Genomic DNA, 22,262 nt, shown 5'->3' on the forward strand with positions numbered 1-22,262 from the left:
AAGGAACTTAAATGTTAGCTTTTTTACATGGCACATATTGCACTTTTACTTTCTTCTCCAACACTTTGTTTTTGCATTATTTAAACCAAATTGAACATGTTTCATTATTTATTTGAGGCTAAATTGATAGTATTTATGTATTATATTAAGTTAAAATAAGTGTTCATTCAGTATTGTTGTAATTGTCATTATTACAAATAAATCAATTTAAAATAAAATAAAAAAATCGTCCGATTAATCGGCATCGGTGTTGAAAAATCATAATCGGTCGACCTCTAGTAAGGGGGCAATTACTTTTTCACACAGGGGAATTGGGTATTGCAAAACTTTGTTAATGAAATAAATAATATATATTTTTGTTATTTGTAAATTCAGGTTCCTTTTATCTGACAACATTCAGTATCAAAAATATGCAAAAAAAGAGAATCAGAAAAGGGCAAATACTTTGACGGCACTGTATGTAATTCAGAATGACTAATCCTGAGACTCAGAAGAAGAAGAAGAAATTGCTCCTTTTAGTCATGTTTTGTTGTTGTTGCCACCATGCTATTGGCCTTGGCTTTTTAGCCTCTGGTACTATTAGCCTGTGCATTGCTTGTTTATAATTTGTGTGTATTTGTATTGTATCCGCAAGAGATTCTACTGCACTGTTACTTCAACCAGATCCTGGAACTCCTCTTTAACCTTTTCTACCGTGTCCTCCACACCACTAAGATACCTTGTCTTACCAATGTCATGATGCTTAGACTCAGCTTTATACCTTCTTTGCTCCAAGACTCTCTGCTTTCTTCTTTGCAGCATCAAAGTCCTCTTCTTGTCCAATATTGGCCTGCAAGAAGAGAGTTTGTTACATCTAATCAACTGGTGCCTAAAATAGTATACTACAGCAGTGTTTCAGTGAAAATGTTTAATGTTCTCCAAACTTCATTAGCATGTTTTCTACGAGAGCACTTAGTCAGAAAATCAGAGTTTTGAATTCTGCCATAACCTCTTTGAATCAGCTATTTTCTCAAAGGAGAAGAGCATGCAAACATTTAAAAACAATATGCTACTTATCCTTCTATGTATAAAATGTCTTGCACAACTAGCAAAATTTGTTGACGCGATTGGAGAAGTAGTCTCATTTCACACAAGCATACTTTTTTCCACTTTCCCTCTTCTTGCTGCTTCTCCTCAATTACCTTTGACCTTTTTCAAAAGGAGGCCAGAGAGGACGGAGGAGAGAGGACTCAGGAGTTGAGCAAATTTAATTGAAAAAAGGCCTGTGTTTTCATCACCGGTCCTTCTCGCCAGGGACCAAAGCCATTCCTTGTCACGGATTGGCTGCTGAAGTCCCATCGCCCACCATTTTAACATTCAGGTCACATCTATACATGATAACACTGACATGCTTCCACACTGCTGCTCCATGAATATCATGGGGGGATTTCTGCTGAGATTGTTGATTAACCATGTCTTTTTTTCTTTTGACCGGTTCATAAACTAAGACTTAACAAAACCGGCTCAGACGGAAAATCAGGTGCGGAGTGAGCCGGCAACCGCAGAATTTCTACCATTAACTTACAGCGCCTTCAGAAAGTTCAGACCCCTTGACTTTTTCCACATTTTGTTACGTAACAGCCTTAATCTAAAATGGATTATATATTTTTTAAATCCTCTGCAATCTATACACAACACCCCATAATGACAAAGCGAAAACAGAAATACCTTATTTACTAGGGATGCATGATGTATATCGGTATTGGCCGATATTAGCTAAAATGCCAACATCGGCATCGGCCCGATGTCTAGTTTAACGCCGATGTGCAAAACCGATATCAAAGCTGACGTGCATACCTATATAACGTAGGTACATGATGTAATGACGCCGCGTAAAATGTTGCGCTACACGTGCAACACAGCATTCCTAACCTAGCCCACAATGTCTGCTGTGTGGATCGAGCAGTCATTTGAAAGAGTAAGAAAATTTCAGCGAGACAACTCAAAGGCAAAATCCATTAACACCAAGATAATGGAATTCATTGCCCTTGACAATCAACCCTTCACTGTCGTGGGCGATGTTGGCTTTCACCGACTGGTCGAGCACCGGTACACGTTGCCCTACCGGAGTTACACAGTAATAGCATCACTGCTATTAGCTTCACGACATACTATGGAACGCCGTTTGGGTCTTTACATGTCAAAAATGATACATGTCAAATAACACTATTTGACACGTCAAATAACACAGTTCTATTATAGAATGTTGTGTGTTCTGAATTTGCACATGCAAACCAAGCGCCACCACTACTATCAGTACCACTGTCAAAGCTAAACAAAAAAAAGTCTGCAAACAAGTAAGCACCGGCCACGAACGATGTGTTTATAATACCGCGTTGGTAATAAAGCATCATTTGTTCGACTGCAACTTCTAGGGTAGCTAGCTTGGTACCTAGCTAGCACCAATACAACCAGCCTGAAAACAATGACCAGTAGAAACTGCAGTCATTTTCATTATTCTTAGCAATGATTTAGGAATCCTTGTGAGTAAGTATTAGCTAGGTAGCCACTTGCTGGCCACAATAAGGATTAGGCACGGTGGAATTTGCGGTTTGCTTTCAAAATAAAAGTAACTCTTTGAAGGTGATGCAGAAGGTTACAATTGGTGGAATCATGCCATATTCAGACTAGATAATGTTAAACCAGGTAGGAATGTGAAGCAATGAAATGGGGTATCAGTCTACTCGATGACACCCACAGAACACAACTGTGAAGATTTTACGCAAATATTAGCGTTGTAGCTCTTATCGCGGGACTGACTGTGTGAAATCACCTCCCCAGTCAGCCTATTGTGTGTATTGGCATTCATATTGCACTGTACAGCTTTACCTAAGGATTGGGGATCAATGAAATGGGGTAACAGTCTGCTCGTTTCCCAACGTCCTCCTCTGAGTTATCAGACTCCAAAAACATCCACGTCCCTATGATGCTCCCAATCACGGCCGGATGTGATACAGCCTGGATTTAAACAAGGGACTGTAGTGACGCCTCTGGCACTGAGATGCAGTGCCTTAAACTGCTGCGTCCATGTGTGTGTTAACTATTTAACTGTACTAGAATTCTTAAAAAATGTAATATCAGTATCGTTTTTTTTTTTGGCAAGGAAAATATCGGATATTGGTATCGGCCAAAAATGTCATATCGGTACATCACTATTATTTACATAAGTATTCGGACCCTTTGCTTTGAGACTCGCAATTGAGCTCAGGTACATCCTGTTTCCATTGATCATCCTTGAGATGTTTCTACAACTTGATTGGAGTCCACCTGTGGTAAATTCAATTAATTGGACATGATTTGGAAAGGCACACACCTGTCTATATAAGGTCCCACAGTTGACAGTGCATGTCAGAGCAAAAACCAAGCCATGAGGTTGAAGGAATTGTCTGTAGAGCGCCAAGACAGAATTGTGTCGAGGCACAGATCTGGGGAAGGGTACCAAAACATTTCTGCAGCATTGAAGGTCCCCAAGAACACAGTGGCCTCCATCATTCTTAAATGGAAGAAGTTTGGAACCACCAAGACTCTTCCTAGAGCTGGCAGATGGAAGCCACTCCTCAGTAAAAGACACATGACAGCCTGCTTGGAGTTTGCCAAAAGGCACCTAAAGGACTCTCAGACCATGAGAAACGAGATTATCTGGTCTGATGAAACCAAGATTGAACTCTTTGGCCTGAATGCCAAGCGTCACGTCTGGAGTAAACCAAAAACCATTCCTACGGTGAAGCATTGGTGGTAGCATCATGCTGTGGGGTTGTTTTTCAGAGGCAGGGACTGGGAGACACATCAGAATTGAGGCAAAGATTAACGGAGCAGAGAGATCCTTGATGAAAACCTGGTCCAGAGAGCTCAGGACCTCAGACTGGGGTGAAGGTTCACCTTCCAACAGGACAACAACCCTAAGCACACAGCCAAGACAATGCAGGAGTGGCTTCGGGACAAGGCTCTGAATGTCCTTGAGTGGCCCAGCCTGAGCCCACTTGAACCCGATCAAACATCTCTGGAGAGACCTGGAAATAACTGTGCAGCAACGCTTCCCATCCAACCTGACAGAGCTTGAGAGGATCTGCAGAGAAGAATGGGAGAAACTCCCTTAATACAGGTGTGCCAAGCTTGTAGCATCATACCTCAGAAGACTCAACGCTGTAGTCACTGCCAAAGGTGCTTCAACAAAGTACCCAGTAAAGGGTCTGAATACTTATGTAAATGTCATAAATGTATTATAAATGTACAACATTTTCCAAATACCTGTTTTTGCTTTGTCATTATGGGGTAATGTTTGTAGATTGATGAGTGAAAAAAAAAAAAAAACGTTCATCCATGTTAGAATAAGGTTGTAACAAAACATGTAAAAAGGTCAAGGGGTCTGAATACTTTCCGAATGCACTGTAGATACCATTGACTGCCGTTGTGCCTTTGAGCAAGGCACTTCACCCCCTACAATTGCTCAAATGGTGCTGCACTGCAGCTGACCCATAGCTTTCAGGCCCTTAGTGTGTGTCGGGTTGTGAGCATAAAGACATCTGTTCTCTGCAACTTCATGGACAATAAAGTACAACTCTCTCATTTAATCAACTAAAAAAATGTGTGGGGGGGGGGGGGGACAAGCCATTGTTCCACACAACTGAGGTAGCTGTGCCTGTCTTTGTCTGCCTCTGTGGTATTCTGAATGCTTGCTTGGCAGAGGTTTTTCTATCACAACCTAACATGAGCAGACAGGGATTTCAACAAGAAAAACAGGTTGCCGATTGGTACAGTGCCTTCCTGTCCACCCAAAACCAACAGGAGGTGCCATAGCCCTTCGGCATACCCACCCCTTTCTCTAGCCAAACAATGAATGAACAGTTACATGAGAAAATTCTGCATTATGTGCAGTTCTGAACTGGCCTAAGGTCAAAAAGTTAATCTAGACTGCTTTTCACCAGCATTATGCAGCCAGATAGCACTTTTGTGGGGGGTTAACTCACTGCTATGGTGAATGAATCCCTTCTTTGCAAATATCTAATACTGCATGAAATGAACATTCACTGGGGTTTCAGCTGCACAAGTGAAATATTTAGGCTCTAATAGGTTGACCTACAATAAAGGAGAGCACCAACTGGATGGCTGTGTGCTGTCCGACCCCAAGTTATATTGTCCCCACCTGTCACACACACAGACTTGTCCCACATATAGCTACTTGTGTGTGTTCCTTACCAAGTATGTGATGACATCATATCCCTCTTCCTTCAACCACACCAAGATACAGGAGGTGTCCAGTCCTCCGCTGTAGGCCAGAACCACTGTGCCTTTCGACATGATGATAATATTCAAATGATGCCGTCAAAGGGGGCTGTTGTGCCTGGGGGAGAATTATACAAGGAAAATACAGAATTTTTCCATACAGAAAATTAATTGGAATAATACAATTACGGAAATCTCCAGTCATCTTCTATCCTGAACACACTGGCGTATTCATAAGGCTGTGACTGGATGCAGGGTGGAAAATGGAAGGATGATGAAATCCATCCATTTTCCTGAAAGAATATCATTATGGAAACTAGTAGCAATCTCCAATCACATTACAATGACTATGGTTACAAACACCAATCAATATTTAATTGAGAGCAGGTTCCAAATGCTTGCGCTCATAAATGCGCACATGTAAACCACGCATGTTATACTATTAAGTATTTTACTGTTATTCAACACCTGTTGTTAAGAAGCATGTGGCAAATGACGTTTGCTTATTAGCAACCTAGTTGGCTAGCTAGCTAACACGCTTCACTGAAATACCAACTGTTGCATTCGAATCAGTAGTTAGTTAGCTACCATGGACTCAATAATCAGCAGCAATCACGCACGATATGACCGTTATCCCGTTTGATATTTTGATAGCAAGCCAAATGTAAAGTTAAATATTTAAAATATAGGTGTCGCCATTTTACAATGATATATGTATTTACCGTTCTAAAAGCTTGACTGGGCGAAATGAAGTAGTCTTCTCTCCAGTCCAGTCTCCACGATGAACGGAACGCGTGTGCAAATGTATTGGCCAGTGCGCAAGATTTTATATACAGCTGCAGCCTTTCACTAATAGTATCGCCATCTACTGGCCGTGGTTTATTACCGATGTGAACTCCTCCTTTCCTCCTTTACTAACTTCCTTTCCTTTCTGCTCTACTGGCCGTTGTTAACCCCTACCACATACAAGTGAACCCCTCATTTTCTTTCCTAGGTTCCTTTCTGCATTTCTTTGCTCCCCATTTCCTAGCTCCTTTTATTTTCTTCCTTTCCTGTCTACTGGCTGTGGTTAATTCCTACCACATACATGTGAACTCCTTTTCTTTCCTAGATTCCTTTCCTCACTCCCTTTTCATTTAATATCCAAGCTACCTTTCTTTTCCTCCTTTACTAGCTTCATTTCCTAATTTCCTTTAATTCCCTACCTCCCTTCCTCATGTCCTTCCTAGCTTATTCCTTTAGAGGAAAGAAAATTAAGGAAGCAAGGAAAGGGAACTAGGATAGCTGGAAATTAACTAGGAAAGGAGATAAGGAAAGTGAGATAGGGATGGAGGAAAGAAAAAGGTGGTAGGGAAGAAAAGGAAGCTAGGAAAGGAAAAGTTCACATGTATGTGGTAGGGATTAACCACAGCCAGTAGGGGAAAGGAAGTTAGGAAAAGAGGAAAGGAAAGGAAGCGAGGAAAGAATGAAAGGAATATAGAAAAGTAGGAGTTCACATGTATGTGGTAGGGATTAACCACAGCCAGAAGATGGCAATAGTATTGGTTTTAGTGACAGGTTAGTTTTACTCACAGGCTGCAGCAGGGCTGCAGTAATTGCAAAATTTGGGAACACCAACAGCCAATCAAAACTCGACCACCTTTGGCGTGGGTGTATGAAATGGGTGTGATGAGTCAGAGAATCTGCTGTTCCAGCCACTGCCTATCACCAAGGGAGTACCCCAAAACTCTACCTAGGCCCCAGGCTCTTCTCAATTTACATCAACAACATAGCTCAGGCAGTAGGAAGCTCTCATCCATTTATATGCGATGATAGTCTTATACTCAGCTGGCCCCTCCCCAGATTTTGTGTTAAATGCTCTACAACAAGGCTTTCTTAGTGTCCAACAAGCTTTCTCTACCCTTAACCTTGTTCGGAACAACTCCAAAACAAAGGTCATGTGGTTTGGTAAGAAGAATGCCCCTCTCCCCACAGGTGTGATTACTACCTCTGAGGGTTTTGAGCTTGAGGTAGTCACCTCATATAAGTACTTGGGAGTATGGCTAGATGGTACACTGTCCTTCTCTCAGCACATATCAAAGCTGCAGGCTAAAGTTAAATCTAGACTTGGTTTACTCTATCGTAATCGCTCCTCTTTCACCCCAGCTGTCAAACTAACCCTGATTCAGATGACCATCCTCCCCATGCTAGATTACGGAGACGTAATTTATAGATCGGTGGGTAAGGGTGCTAGGATAGGTGGAAATTAACTAGGAAAGGAGATAAGGAAAGTGAGATAAGGAAAGGAAGCTAGGAAAAGTTCACATGTATGTGGTAGGGATTAACCACAGCCAGTAGGGGAAAGGAAGTTAGGAAAAGAGGAAAGGAAAGGAAGCGAGGAAAGAATGAAAGGAATATACAAAAGTAGGAGTTCACATGTATGTGGTAGGGATTAACCACAGCCAGAAGATGGCAATAGTATTGGTTTTAGTGACAGGTTAGTTTTACTCACAGGCTGCAGCAGGGCTGCAGTAATTGCAAAATTTGGGAACACCAACAGCCAATCAAAACTCGACCACCTTTGGCGTGGGTGTATGAAATGGGTGTGATGAGTCAGAGAATCTGCTGTTCCAGCCACTGCCTATCACCAAGGGAGTACCCCAAAACTCTACCTAGGCCCCAACTGTCAGTAAGAGTGTCAATGATTGAGTCTTTGAAGAGATGGAGATAAAACTGTCCAGTTTGAGTGATTGTTGTAGCTCTTTCCAGTCGCTAGCTGCAGCGAACTGAAAAAACGACCGATGCAGGGATGTGTGTGCTTTGGGGACTTTTAACAGAATGTGACTGTCAGAACGGTGTTTTATGTGGAGGATGAGGGCTGCAGTAGATATCTCAGATAGGGGAGAGTGAGGCCTAAGAGGGTTTTGCAACAGGTATACAAAGATGACCAGTTTACAGAGGAGTATAGAGTGCAGTGATGTGTCCTATAAGGAGCAAATCTGATGGCCGAATGGTAAAGAACATCTAGCCGCTCTAGAGCACCCTTACCCGCCGATCTATAAATTACGTCTCCGTAATCTAGCATGGGTAGGATGGTCATCTGAATCAGGGTTAGTTTGACAGCTGGGGTGAAAGAGGAGTGATTACGATAGAGTAAACCAAGTCTAGATTTAACTTTAGCCTGCAGCTTTGATATGTGCTGAGAGAAGGACAGTGTACCATCTAGCCATACTCCCAAGTACTTATATGAGGTGACTACCTCAAGCTCAAAACCCTCAGAGGTAGTAATCACACCTGTGGGGAGAGGGGCATTCTTCTTACCAAACCACATGACCTTTGTTTTGGAGTTGTTCCGAACAAGGTTAAGGGTAGAGAAAGCTTGTTGGACACTAAGAAAGCCTTGTTGTAGAGCATTTAACACAAAATCCGGGGAGGGGCCAGCTGAGTATAAGACTATCATCTGCATATAAATGGATGAGAGCTTCCTACTGCCTGAGCTATGTTGTTGATGTAAATTGAGAAGACAGTTGTGGCTGCTTTACGTGATGTGTTGTCTCTACCTTCTAGCCCTTTGTGCTGTTGTCTGTACCCAATGATTTGATCCATGTTCTGTGTCGCTACCATGTTGTTGTCATGTGTTGCTGCCTTGCTATGTTGTTTTCTTAGGTCTCTCTTTATGTAGTGTTGTCTCTCTTGTCGTGATGTGTGTTTTGTCCTATATTTCTATATTTTTTAATCCCAGCCCCTGTCCCCGCAGGAGGCCTTTTGCCTTTTTGGTAGGCCATCATTGCAATAAGAATTTGTTCTTAACTGACTTGCCAAGTTAAATAAAGGTTAAATAAATAGAAATGGGTCAGAAGGGGAAGACCGGCCCCTGGTTGTGAGTTTAGCCAAAGATTAATACAGCAAGAATGATAAACTCAATATAAAAAGACCCATTTTGAGATCAAGCTGATGCTTTTTTGCAATTTTCCATGACGTCAGAAAAACAATTAAAAATACTATATAAACTTCTGAAAATCAATAAACTCAGGATTTTTATTTCCTTATACAGTATAAAGCAAAAACACTGAACAAAGGAAAAAAGGTGATTGCTGACTCTTCAGTTCTGCTTGCTTCTTTAGATTGTAGAATATGGCGTTTCACAAATGTCAAACTCCCACTACTGCCCTGTTAAAATACAGTTACTAGTTAGGCATTTGCCCTAGATGTACAAAACAAAGAGCCAAAAAAAAAGAGTTCTGGTGCTAACAATTGTTTCAATATTCAATCAAGCACAACTTCAATCCACCATTTTGAATAGTAGTATACAATGCACACATCCCCCACAACTCATCTCCATATGCAATCCATTAGTCACAGCCATGGGACTGGATGTGTGTAAGGATGAGGCCCGGGGCTTCTGAAAAGCGGGGAAGATGGCAACCTATAGAGTGAGGGAGAATCGTATCGTAGTCAGTGCCTGAGGTCTCAGTATTGATATGAGCAAGTCACAGATGGTCCAACAAGCAGGAAAAGATTGGCGTCTTCCTTAGCCAGCAAACTGATACACCTCCTCACCACTGTTTTTCAGCTATTCACAAAGAACTGTTTCTTTCTGAAAGGTTATGATAACATCCATAAATACATTGTGATATTCATACCTCTCCAACACAGAAACAAGATATTTTTTTCATCCACCCATCACTCATGAATTAGTTACTTTGCACTTAACCAGTTTATTAAAAATCGGACTTTGTCCTTGCCACCAAAATAAAGGGGACATAAATAGGTGTATAAAATAATCCAGTAATGACCATATTGACCTCATAAAAACAAACAGCAGCTGGAAAACTAAATGTGAAAAAAGAAAAGGAGGAGACAGAACGGTGGAGGGAGAGGTTGCTGTGGATGGTCAGGAAAATGACGAGTACCCTGGGGGTCCTTGTGTGTCCTGGGGTTAGTGGTGTTTGTGCATCTCCCTCTCCCTACCACTCCTTCTTCTTCTCGTCCATGGACACCCCGCCGGGCCCCAGTGCTACGACCAACAGCAGCCCTCCGATGACGGACGTGGTCTGGAAGAAGTCGTACTTGAGGAAGTCATGCATAGGCTTGTAGGCGGGCACCGTCCAAAAGGCGTTGAAGTAGACATTGATGGCCAGCAGCCATATTACCAGGGTCAGGGCAGCCAGCTTGGTCTTGAAGCCAATGGCCACCAGGATGATGAGAGCCGTGCCCACCATGTTCTGGAGGATCTGGGGGAGTGGAGAGGGACACATGGGTCAGGAGTCAGACTGAACCACCAATGCTACAGTACAACCATTGCAGCAGATCCTGTCTAATGGAATGCGGCACATAGGCCGTCAAATTTCTAAATACCATACAATACTAAAATTATTGTTTATAATCTCAACAAAAACTATCAACACCCCACATGCATCAAAGCCAGGACCGAGAGACTGAAAAACAGCTTCTCAGACTGTTAAATAGCCATCACTAGCCTGCTTCCACCCGGTTACTCAACTCTGCACCTTTGAGGCTGCTGCCATATATACATAGACATGGAATCACTGGTCACTTTAATAATGTTTACATACTGTAGTGCTTTACTCACCTCATATACTGTATTCTATTCTACTGTATTTTAGTCAATGCCACTGACATTGCTCGTGCTAATATATATTTCAGAATTGATATATTTCTTAATTCCATTATTTCTCTTTAGATGTGTGTATTCTTGTGAACTGTTAGATACTACTGCACTGTCGGAACGAGGAACCCAAGCATTTCGCTACACCGTGTATGTGACCAATAGAATTTGATTTAATGCAAACTCAGCTTGATCTCCACATATTTCCATGAGAAAATGCATTACACAGCTTATTCTCCTCCGGCTTTAGTCCCTGCTGAGTGGTACCATAGAGGCAGGGTGGTGGCCTACTCACCGAGAAGAAGCTGGGGTCAAAGTGCAGCAGGGTCATGAACATGAGCACCAACAGGACTCTCCCTCCTAGCTGCATGTACTGCTTTGGTGAGCTCTCCCCCATGGAGGGGACGCCAGCGAACATGCTCTTCCCTTCTGAACGTGACTCCGCTAGTAACAGCAGGAGTCCACCACCAAGAGCAAGGTTCCTGATAGAGGAATGGGGGGGGGGAAGAGAGAGACATTGTGTAGGAGGAGAGGGGAAATAAGACCAATACTTAGTTCAGCGCAGTGCTGCAGTACTCGAGTCTGACTCGAGTCCCGATTTTCATGACTTGTGACTTGCCTTCTTGTGGCTTGTATTTACACTTGAACTGGATAGGCTACTATGATAAGCAGAATATTAGCAGCAGTGGATGTGCTCAGCAGCGAGGGGTCTGTTCTCTCGCAGTGGGAAGGAAGCGCCACACCCGGCACACTCAGCCTACATCAGCTGGTGAGCTGAGGGAGCGCAAGCGATGATTGTGGGAAGGCAGACTCCGCTCCGATCATTGGCTACACATCACGCAAGCGACTCTCTTGCTTCCCCGTAACCACCAGTCACCAGTCTACTATTTAGCTTTGCCTGGTTAAGAAACACAAACTGCTTTACAAAATTGAAAACACTAGTTTTGCTATTCAACTCAATACAACAGTTTAGCCATTAGTCTCTCTCTGGCCTTGAGTATAGAAAAGTAGTCCATCTTTGAATGTGTTGCCTCGCCATACCCTTCCACTGCCCCCTGCATCCCATAGCCACGTTCTGATAAGCATCTCTTCACTTTTCATTTTGCAAGAACAAACATTCCACACCATCAGTGGGCAATTAAAAGAAAAGTAGCTGAAAGCCTGACTTATCATTAATTTATGTAGTAAATAAGTAGTGAAACACAAGACTTGAGTAGAACTTGTGAGCTGGTGATGAATAGTAAATTAGTTGTATTTATTTTTTTATGAGAGAGTGGTCATCTGGTGGCTACTAGACACAATTGCATAAGTCCTATTATAAAATTGATGGACTCGTGACTCGACCATTGGTGACTCGGACTTCAGCCATAAAGGCTATTGACTCGACTGACTCGTGCATAGGGGACTTGTGACTCAACCTCAAGGTTTAGTGACTCGACTGCAACACTGGTTCAATGTATGGGGGTATAAAATTAGTGGGACAGACAGACAGTGGAAAATGTACCTAAGGTTTTAAGACACTTAAACTAATATAATTGGTCATGTACAAGAGTCTAAAGTCAATTGCATATTTTCAATTTAATATGTAAAAATATTATTCATCAACTTATTGGAAGAGACCTACCTCATCAGAAATTTTATATCCCATAAAATACTGTATGCAACCGTCTGGAAAAAACAAGTAAAAGAAATTCAGCACGAAATATTACACAGACAGAAATTCATGAACATAGCCAGTGTCCGGGTTGTCAGCCATTTGAATTGTCAGCCCAAAATCACAGAAAGGTGCATGAAATGCAGTGCCAATAGATGAGATATTTCCTCACCTGTAGAGCTATGACTCCAAATAATCCAAAGCAAGCATACTGTACAAAATTTCTACTGAGGATAAGGACACACCCACCTGTTGCAGCGGGGGGGAAAAAGAAAGGCAGAAGGTTAGGATTGCAGAAACTCCTTCAATTGAACCACACAACTGTACCCCATCTTCCCCAAAAGGGGTGGCATTCCCACTTAATACAACTACAGTATCTTTCCCTAGCTTTCAAAGACAGCATGGGGTCATCATTCTACAGTCTTAGGCCCACACCACACTAACCGCTCAAATTAGTCGATAGTTAATGAATGATCACATCATGGGGATTGGGAAGGAACCCAGATTGACTTTCTACTGAACAGGTTTTTTTCAATCCATGCATGGACCCTATCTGGACCCATGCAGATCGCTGTATGTTTACATTGATGACACACACAGGCTAATGATCCCAGCCTTGCTCACCAAGCTGTCCTGTGAGGTTGAGCAGCACAAAGCAAGTGGCCAGGAAGTAGCCACAGCCCCACGTCGCCTCGATGTAGTCCTTTTGCTCGTTCCACTGGAACCACATACGGATGCCGTCCTCCAGGAAGGTGCTGATTAGACACAGCCGAGCCAGGTGAGGCAGGTACTGCTTCGTCACCCGCAAGAACTGGGTGAGAGAGGGGATAGGAACATTTAGGCCAACATTTGGCATACAGTACAATGTCATTTCAGCAGACAGTAGCATTGAAGCAATTCGGGAGAAGAGACAGAGTAGGCCAGCTGGTAGCATTTCAGCAGGGAAAAAGATGATATATATATTTTTTTTAACTCCCCTTTTCGATCTTGTCTCATCGCTGCAACTCCCCAACGGACTCAGGAGGCTAAGGTTGAGTCATGCGTCCTATGAAACATGACCCGCCAAACCGCACTTCTTAACACCAGCCCGCTTAACCCGGAAGCCAGACTCACCTGTGTGTCGGAGGAAACACTGTTCACCTGATGACCGAGGTCAGCCTGCACGTGCCTGGCCCGCCACAAGGAGTCACTAGAGCGCGATGAGCCAAGACCCCCCGGCCAAACCCTCCCCTAATGCGGAGCCAATTGTGCACTGGCCTATGGGACTCCCGATCACGGCCGGTTGTGATACAGCCTGGGATCGAACCCGGGTCTGTAGTGACACCTCTAGTACTGCAATGCAGTGCCTTAGACCGCTGCGCCACTCGGGAGGCCCTAGAAGATGGTATATTTAATGACAAGTTGGACCAATACAGGCTCTCATAGAAAAGCACCCTGCTTTGTGTCAGTCTCAAAGTACTACAGTACTAGGTTAGAAACATCTGCAGATACCGCAAGGCTCTCCAGGGGGTGGTGCAGTCTGCACAACGCATCACCGGGGGCACCCTACCTGCCCTCCAGGACACCTACAGCACCCAAGGCCAAAAAGATCTCAAGGACAACCACCCGAGCCACTGCCTGTTCACCATGCTACCATCCAGAAGGCGAGGTCAGTACAGGTGCATCAAAGCTGTGACCGAGAGACTGAAAAACAGCTTCTATCTCAAGGCCATCAGACTGTTAACAGCCATCACAAGCACAGAGAGACTGCTGCCTACATAGACTTGAAATCATTGGCCACTTTAATAAATGATTCACTAGTCACTTCAATAATGCCACTTTAATAATGTTTACATATGTTGCATTACTCATCTCATATGTATATACTTTATTTCATACCATCTTGCCTAAGCTGCTCTGTCATTGCTCACCCATATATTTATATTCTTATTCCATTACTTAGATTTGTGTGTATTAGATAGTTGTTGTGGAATTGTTAGATTACATGTTAGATATTGCTGCATTGTCGGAACTAGAAGCACAAGCATTTTGCTACACTCGCAATAACATCTGCTAACCATGTGTATGTGATCAATAAAGTTTGATTTGAGATTCTTTAAATTCTGCATAATAAATAGCTCCTGTTTCAGATTATTAGCACCTGTGACTACCCTGTGTGTGAAATCAATCCCTGCTCACTATGTTTAACTTGAACAAAAACCAACTGCCCTACATTCAATAAACCTCCATATGTTGGCTTCCCTCCAATACTTTGGAACTGATCATTGTCCATCTACTAAAGTACATCAGAAGAACAATAACCATCCCACAACACCTCCCACCATACAGTACACATCAGCACTGCCTGGTTCGAGGTGGCCTATCACAGTTCAACAACTCCCACGTCATTCATAGAGCACACGAATGGGAGGGACTAGCAGCCAATCAGAGAGGACCTAAAAGGTGCTGCTAAAGCCTAGTTGAGTAGCCTACATTAGATCAGAACTGTTTGCTTACAGCTTATTGGTGAGGAATTTTCAGCACTGCCTTGTTAAAATGTAGGACAGGCCTATCCTAAGACATGTTTCATGGCACAGCAATTTAAGAGGTGAAATTTCCAGATTACGCTATTTTACAGCAATGCTAAAATGTCAATGGTGTGAACAAAATATTTGGTATCAGCTGGCGATTATTCAAAACAGTGTTCAATAAAGTAGCAGGCCTATGTTACACCTTTACTTAATGTCTGTCCTGGGAGTATGTAAACTGGGCAAACAGAAAAGTTCACATGGATAGTGGTAGGCTATAGAATGAGAGGAAATAGCCCAGGTCTTGAAATATTGTGACTTCCTATCCACTGAAATACAGCACGATAGGGTTGTATTCATTTGACTCCCAGTCCAATCTTCAACCTGGGTAACAGCTCTGTAACCGGAACTATGGCCCTTGACACGGTCCCCTTATAGATCAGAATTCCAAGGGGATTGCAATTTCATCCACAGGGCAAAAAGCTAGACTTACCAAAGGGGCATACAAGATTTTGTTAACTTTTTCTGCCTCTGTCTTGTACATTACACAACACTCTTGTGTTCTTACACACACTTCATTATAAGAGTTGAGTGTGGTTTCTCTGTGGGGGAGTGAATTTGCACAGGTCTTTGCATAGGCAGTTAACTATAGTGCGTTACTGTGTGGCTAGCTGAGAATTGTAACTCCACCAAAACTCATCGCCACAACTCCATTGAGAATGAGATGTGAAGTAGTACAGTAACGGACGGTAACGTTAGCTTGCTACATATCGTGGAGTTGAGAATTCTAAGCGACTGTGTGGCCAGAGTTGCATCATTAACTAGTTAACCGGGAATTATGAATTTGAATCATTGCTTCCAAGTTCACTGGCTAGGTAACTTGCATGTGAGCTACCTAAATACAAATAGCTTGGGAAAGCACTATAATATGTGCAGTTGTATTCTGCTGCAGTAATTAGCTACATCATGCTACCTAACGCGTTTGATAGTTGGCAAGCTATGTCTACCTAACGTTATCTAGCAAATAATGCGTGTAACTAGCTAATTGCGCAAGTAATATTAGCTAGCTAGATAGATATAAATGAATAACTCACTCAGGCAGCTGTGGCTACCTAGCTAGAAGCCGCTGTTCCTCTGAATCGGTCTGAAAAGTTAGCAACCTAGCTAGCAAGCCATTAGCTAGCTAACAACTAACTTTAGCCTGTGAAACAACGAAGTTAGCTACCTGGTCCGCCACATCTTCGGCTCGACTCATAAGCTCCTCCTGCCCCATGTCTAAAGAAACTGAGGCTTAGTGCTATAAGTCAAGAAACTATTAATTAGCTAATACAGAAGTCTTCTGCCTCCGATATTTACTTCAGCAAGTCTTGCCGGTCTCAATGAAGAGAAGGCCGCCTCTGCCCCACAATGCTTCACGTTGCTACGATGGCCCCCGTAGTTGCGCTATCGACTGCTGTGTGCCACGTACACTAATCCAGTGGTTCGTCGTTATGCCATGTTTGCGTCATGTAAACACAAGGCACAATTAGCTGAGACCATTCCTAATTGACATTAGACAAGATGGCCTACTGTAGTGTATCATGCAGCATCTTCAATGTGACTCAATACTGGCATGTTACAGACTGATTAATTTTTTTTTCATACTCTATGAGGATAAGATCACATTTTACTATTCTATAGTTAGCTACTAAATATGGACTATTTTGAATATTGGGGTACTTTTATTATACTGTTTAATGCAATTTCTGGAGAAGAGTGAGGTAGTAAGTGGACAGAAAAATAATGCATGATATCTTAAATCCCATATTGAAAATGAACATACCAAACAGGCAGTCAATGCAGTAGAGACAGACACTACACTACCTTTGTTCAACAGTTGCAAAATTTCTTGATTAAGTAAACACTATCAAAGTTCATTGAACTGTTCATGACTCCCGAGTGGCACAGCGGTTTAAGGCACTGCATCTCAGTGCAAGAGGCGTCACTGCAGTCCCTGGTTTGAATCCAGGCTGCATCACATCTGGTTTAGATTGGGAGTCCCATAGGGCGGCGCAGAATTGGCCCAGTGTAATCCAGGGTAGGCCGTCATTGTAAATAAGTATTTGTTCTTAACTGACTTGCCTGGTTAAATAAAGTCCAATAAGACTACAGAGAATATTTGCATATCTACAAGTGAATAATTTAGTGGTCTCAACCCATTTAGTACAGGTAAAAGTAAATACTTCTCACACTTTTTACACCTGCAACAAGTAGCCATTAAGACGGTTCCTGTTTGTACACCATTCCAGTCGAGCTAGGACCTGAAACTGAGCTGACCCCATAGGTGTGACTGACCACAAATGGAAGGTCAGCCACAGTGGCTTTCAGAGAGTCTGTGTAGTTGGTCTTGGCCATCCAGATCAATCTTCGGATGGCTACAGAAGAAGCCATGACCCTTCCAGACAGTTCAGCCTAGGTGGGAGGACAGCTAAAGTGTGAACTGGCCAATGATCTTCAGCTCATTGAGGATCGCCACAAAACTCTGTGCTGAACGATCCTCAGTGATCTCCAGCAGCAGCCTCCTCTGGTAGTCGGATAGGTAGCGCGGGTAGTTGGCTGTCTTGGCAAGCGTGCTAGCAGTTTGGTACATCTTCTCTACTAGAGTCTCAGTGAAACGCAATCGCTCAGCCGGGACCGGCGCCTCCTTGTTCTCCGTGGGCCTCATCGTCTGGAAGATGGCCGACATAAAGCAGTTGACCTGAGGCATCTGGTTGTAGGCTGGAGACTGGGAGTCGTGAAGCCTGTACATCTTGGAGAACAGCTCCCTGTACGGCTTCAAGCTGGCAGGGTTTGGCCAAGAGCTCTGGACCAGGTCCTCAAACTCAGTCCCTACACCCAAAGAAGGGCACTGCGTTCATCCACCTCTGGCCTGCTCGCCTCCCTACCTCTGCGGAAGCACAGTTCCCGCTCAGCCCAGTCAAAACTGTTCGCTGCTCTGGCACCCCAATGGTGGAACAAGCTCCCTCACGACGCCAGGACAGCGGAGTCAATCACCACCTTCCGGAGACACCTGAAACCCCACCTCTTTAAGGAATACCTGGGATAGGATTAAGTAATCCTTCTAACCCCCCCAAAAAAAAAGATATAGATGTACTATTGTAAAGTGGTTGTTCCACTGGATATCATAAGGTGAATGCACCAATTTGTAAGTCGCTCTGGATAAGAGCGTCTGCTAAATGACGTAAATGTAGAATGTAGGGTCTGGGGGGCTGGAGCTGGTTGGTGAAGTCTATGCCAAGATACTTGGAGGCTCGTGCTATGAGGCTCTGAAGCTCCTTAGCTGCCAGTAAGTCCTGTTTGGAGATAGGACCATCAGTTGATGGAGGCATCCTCCCCTTCCACACCACAGAGGTCTCAAGGCAGATGCAGGAAGAGGAGCCCTCCTCCATCTCTTCACAATGGTATGGGAGATAAGTCTCTCTGCTCGCTTTCCTGAGACAAGGTGGATGCCTGAGGGATGGAGGCATGAAGATATGTAGTTTGGGCTGAAGTGGGGAATGACACAACAGCTTCTGCACCTTTCCTCTCCAGAGCCTCAATGCACTTCTCCAGTATTTCCCACTGTAGCTGGGTGGCCTGTTGCTGGGCCTCTAGTCTCTGTTGAACCATCTCCACCAGCTCCCTGTGTCTCCTCTCTGATCGGACAGCCTGCCGCGACTCTCTCTGAGACCTCCTCCACTATCCCGAGGGGCAGAAGTCAGTAGGAGGAAGACAAGGAGGATGGAGAGCGTCTCCGCCGGAGGCTACCGCGGCTCCGTTTGGAGTGCTTGGTGCAGCGCGAGCGGCATTTTGAGAAATGGTGTCGTTTGCCGAACCCTGGAAGTCAGCATGTGGGAACCTGACCAGCCAGGCAAGCTACCTAGAAGGTAAACAAACATGCATTGAAAACGTAGCTATGCATATTGGAGACCATATATGGAAGGAAAATGCACGCACTCCTACCCCAATCGAATCTGATAAGGTTTGCTTTGTTGTTTATTCGAAATTATGATCTGCATAGATACAGGAAATGTGTAGATATGTCCTGCAGAGTTGCTCCTACTCGTACTCTGTGGGACAGAAGCTGAAGAGCAAAGATCTTGTAGTAACAACCAGATCCCACGATTGCAAGGTCTCCTGTAGAATTAGTCAAAACACTAGAATGCACATGAACCTGATGGTACAAAGATCAGCCATTTGGTCAGGGAGTTGGTCAACTTGCCAGTGCTGTGATAAACATAGTGTAAAATAATGCATTTGAATGTATCTGCACTGTATGTTTGTTAGCAAGCCAGACAGTTTTGGAGGAATTATTCCATACATTAAAATGAACTGCCAATATTCTATGCAGTCAATCCACAGCCCTGAATTTGTCCGAAATAAACTAATTTCAGTTTAAAAACTGTTATTATTATTATTGACAAATTCAGGGGTGTACTCATTCAACTGATTCTGTTGTGCAACTGAATGCTTTGCAACTGTTTGGACGAATGATTACAGCCCTGATTGATTGAGGAGAACGCATAGAGGGGGCTGTCATAAATCCTCAAAGTTCCAGAATGGTTTTAAAATAGCAGCCATATTGGTCAGGGAGATATCCAAACCAGTTTAATTGGAATGAATGGCAGTAGAGGCCTAATCAACATTTGAGTGTAGGTAGGAGGAAGGACATTTTGGGTGGCGAAAAGTACTGACATTTCTTCATCAGTTTTTGGAACCGCTTGCCATTGACATTCCGTAATAGGTGTGTTCAGCCTCCTTGTATTTGGGTGTACCATGGCATCAGTCCAGAGACAGATTTGCAACTGTTTGGACTTTCTATTAGACAAAATTCAGGTAATGCCCTCCCTGTTTTGTTGTTTGCTTAGATTTTGCAACAGAATCAGCAGAATGAATTGACCCCTGTTAAGTCCCTCACCGTTTCGTTTGCTTTTGTTTAAGAAACATTTTGCAACAGAATCGGCGGAATGAATACAACCCAGTCTTTAAATACCTTAGCTGGCAGTTACTGTATCAAACTTTTCCATAATCTCTTCTATTGATACTGAATGAATACTCTAGTACGTTTGGGACATTTACATAATTGGAGCTATATGATGAAGATGAAATGCGGTAGTTGAGATTATAAACAGGACTACATTTACTTCTGGGCATTAGCAGAATCCATGTTATGACCGGAAAATGCTTGTGTGTGGAACATTACAGATGTAGTGTTGATCTGTCAACTCTTGCTCGAAATAGGACCTACAAATCGTTAAATTAGCTGTTAGAAGTAGCGTTTAACCATGTTTGCATCTACTTTTCAACACTCGACAGGATTCGACAAATTCAAAGTACGAATAGAGAAACATTTTATATTCACCTTTATTTTACATTTTTTACTTTCACATTGGTCTTTAAACCTTTTCTTTTCAAGTTATGATTCTTGAATTTCTTCTGGAAACCACCAGACTGAACCTGTTGAGAATACAAAGAGAGCTGTGTTACTAATTTCAGTAATTCAAAAACCACATAGTCAGACCTGTTTGTGTGGAAGACCGCGCAACACTATTGGTGTAAAGACAGTGCTGTGAGAGTTAAGACGTCTGACCTTCTTGCGTTTCTGTGGCGCCTGTTTATCAACTTCCATCTCCTCATCGTCATCCGTTTTAAAGTCATCCTCTTTTTGCGCCTCCATACCCTCCTCAGTCTCTTTTTGCAGAGAAAATAAAGAGGCTGTAGGGAAAGAAAAAGCCAGACATCAGTTTTCACCTTCCAGAAAGGAAGGAAATTGATCAAATAAATAAAAATGTACTTGAATTCACATATCAGGTTATTGCTCATCCACAGCGGACACTGTCACCACTGACTGTTTTACACATTAAATGACTGAGGTACTAACATGGGTACAGGTCACTCATGCTGTCCTCGGAGTCGCTGCCACCCTCGTCGCTGGAGTCAGGAGCCCACGCTCCATTCCCCCGCTGGGTATTCCCCCGATGGGTGTTGCGCCCCCTCTCCCCATCTCTATCTCTGGGCTTCTTCTGTCGGAGGCTGGCTGGAATGTACTCCACCCCCTGTTGTACACACCCTTCATCTAGGGGAGAGATTCGATCATTCATAAACTGTACTGACAACAATGAAAACAACCTTCTATGTGGTGTTTCGGGTAGTTCTATTCTACCTATCCAACAAAACTCAATGGAAACTCAAAAATGGAAAACCCTCCTAAACTTTGAGTGGAAAGGAAGCATCAACATTTGAGTGTAGGAAGGACATTTTGGGTGACGAAAAACTGACATTTCTTCTTTGCTTTTTGGAACCGCTTGCCATTGACGTGCCGTAAAACCTGGTGTGGCAGGCGATTGATATGTCTGAGTGTTAACTTGCAGAAGAGATGATTGCTGTAGGTCAGACATACAGAATTGGTCAGTAACAATTACAATAACAATAACTGGTTGAGAGGCAGACAGGCAGCTGATAATCACACAAGTCCTGTAACCAGGTACTGAAAGTCCTGTAACCAAGTACTGAAAGTATGACTCTTGGAGAATACTTACGGTTGCTTCGAGCTGGGCACAACATGAGGTTCATATTGACCATAGTTGAACTCTGCAGTAGAACTTAGTTTCTGATATTTCTTCCCTTTCGTGAAGTTCTGGAGCTCTGTGAGGTTGCAAGGACAATCATGTCCATTGAGTGTGCATTTAATCTGAAAAGGGGGGTAAAACAAAACACTGTCATTTTTTACGTCTTGTTGCTCACATCATTCGCAGATACAGCCAGCCATTTGACAGAGCAGAAGCTAGTTGCTGACAAGCTAGCTGCGCAGCCTATTGTCATATCTGTGCTATCATTATGTGCTAACTAACGTTAGCTGACTAGTTTATACAGTATTTTGTAAAAATTCTTCTAGCTAACCTTTTTACCATCATCCGTACATTCAAGAAATGGGTGATTCAGAAGGAACGCTTTGATATCTGCAGGTAGATCCTCCATGGTCGAGTAATCAAGTGGCTTGCTAGATAAAGTTATTTTATTTTAGCTCACTAGCTACTAGCTGACTGTCCCTATCATGTATGCAGGGTCCGAGACACGTGTGTACGCCGGCGTATTTCTTCCACGTAAGATGCGTAGTACTTTGCCACCACCTATTGTTCATTACAGTAAGAAGCAGTCTGAGATAGGGCCTAGTACTCAAGACAAAATAAACAAAACTGCCTGTAATGCATAA

At 43.2% G+C, this 22,262-nt stretch overlaps 3 protein-coding genes across 4 annotated transcripts in view; all 3 read right to left on the minus strand.

Moving 5' to 3' along the window:
• ass1 (argininosuccinate synthase 1) overlaps positions 1-6,048 on the minus strand; it is a 33,909-nt gene extending 27,861 nt beyond the window's left edge. Inside the window, exons 1-3 of the mRNA NM_001141064.1 lie at positions 5,985-6,048; positions 5,236-5,380; positions 761-829 (exon numbers count right to left, since the gene is read on the minus strand). Coding sequence (NP_001134536.1) covers positions 761-829; positions 5,236-5,337 — 171 coding nt within the window. The 5' untranslated portion in view covers positions 5,338-5,380; positions 5,985-6,048. The remainder of the gene's footprint in view (positions 1-760; positions 830-5,235; positions 5,381-5,984) is intronic.
• Positions 6,049-9,265: 3,217 nt separating this feature from the next.
• surf4 (surfeit 4) lies at positions 9,266-16,555 on the minus strand. Of its 2 annotated transcripts, none has more exons than XM_014128746.2 (6): positions 16,257-16,555; positions 13,149-13,335; positions 12,697-12,773; positions 12,495-12,538; positions 11,166-11,352; positions 9,266-10,475 (listed from the first exon to the last, which is right to left on the minus strand). In XM_014128746.2, exons 1-6 carry the CDS (start codon positions 16,302-16,304, stop codon positions 10,209-10,211), a joined length of 810 nt encoding a protein of 269 aa, XP_013984221.1. In that variant the 5' UTR covers positions 16,305-16,555; the 3' UTR covers positions 9,266-10,208. The 2 variants fall into 2 exon arrangements, with proteins under 2 accessions (XP_013984221.1, XP_045545925.1); XM_045689969.1 differs by lacking the exon at positions 16,257-16,555 and adding an exon at positions 16,126-16,212.
• Positions 16,556-20,395: 3,840 nt separating this feature from the next.
• On the minus strand, positions 20,396-22,112 carry LOC100286456 (Surfeit locus protein 2). Its single transcript, NM_001146395.2, is given in 6 exon segments — positions 20,396-20,506; positions 20,640-20,764; positions 20,931-21,125; positions 21,329-21,432; positions 21,589-21,740; positions 21,950-22,112. Coding segments are annotated over 6 exon segments (747 nt in total). The 5' UTR covers positions 22,028-22,112; the 3' UTR covers positions 20,396-20,413.
• Between the last annotated feature and the right edge of the window lie 150 nt (positions 22,113-22,262).

This window comes from Salmo salar, chromosome ssa11, assembly GCF_905237065.1.
Source record: "Salmo salar chromosome ssa11, Ssal_v3.1, whole genome shotgun sequence".
Taxonomy (NCBI): domain Eukaryota; kingdom Metazoa; phylum Chordata; class Actinopteri; order Salmoniformes; family Salmonidae; genus Salmo; species Salmo salar.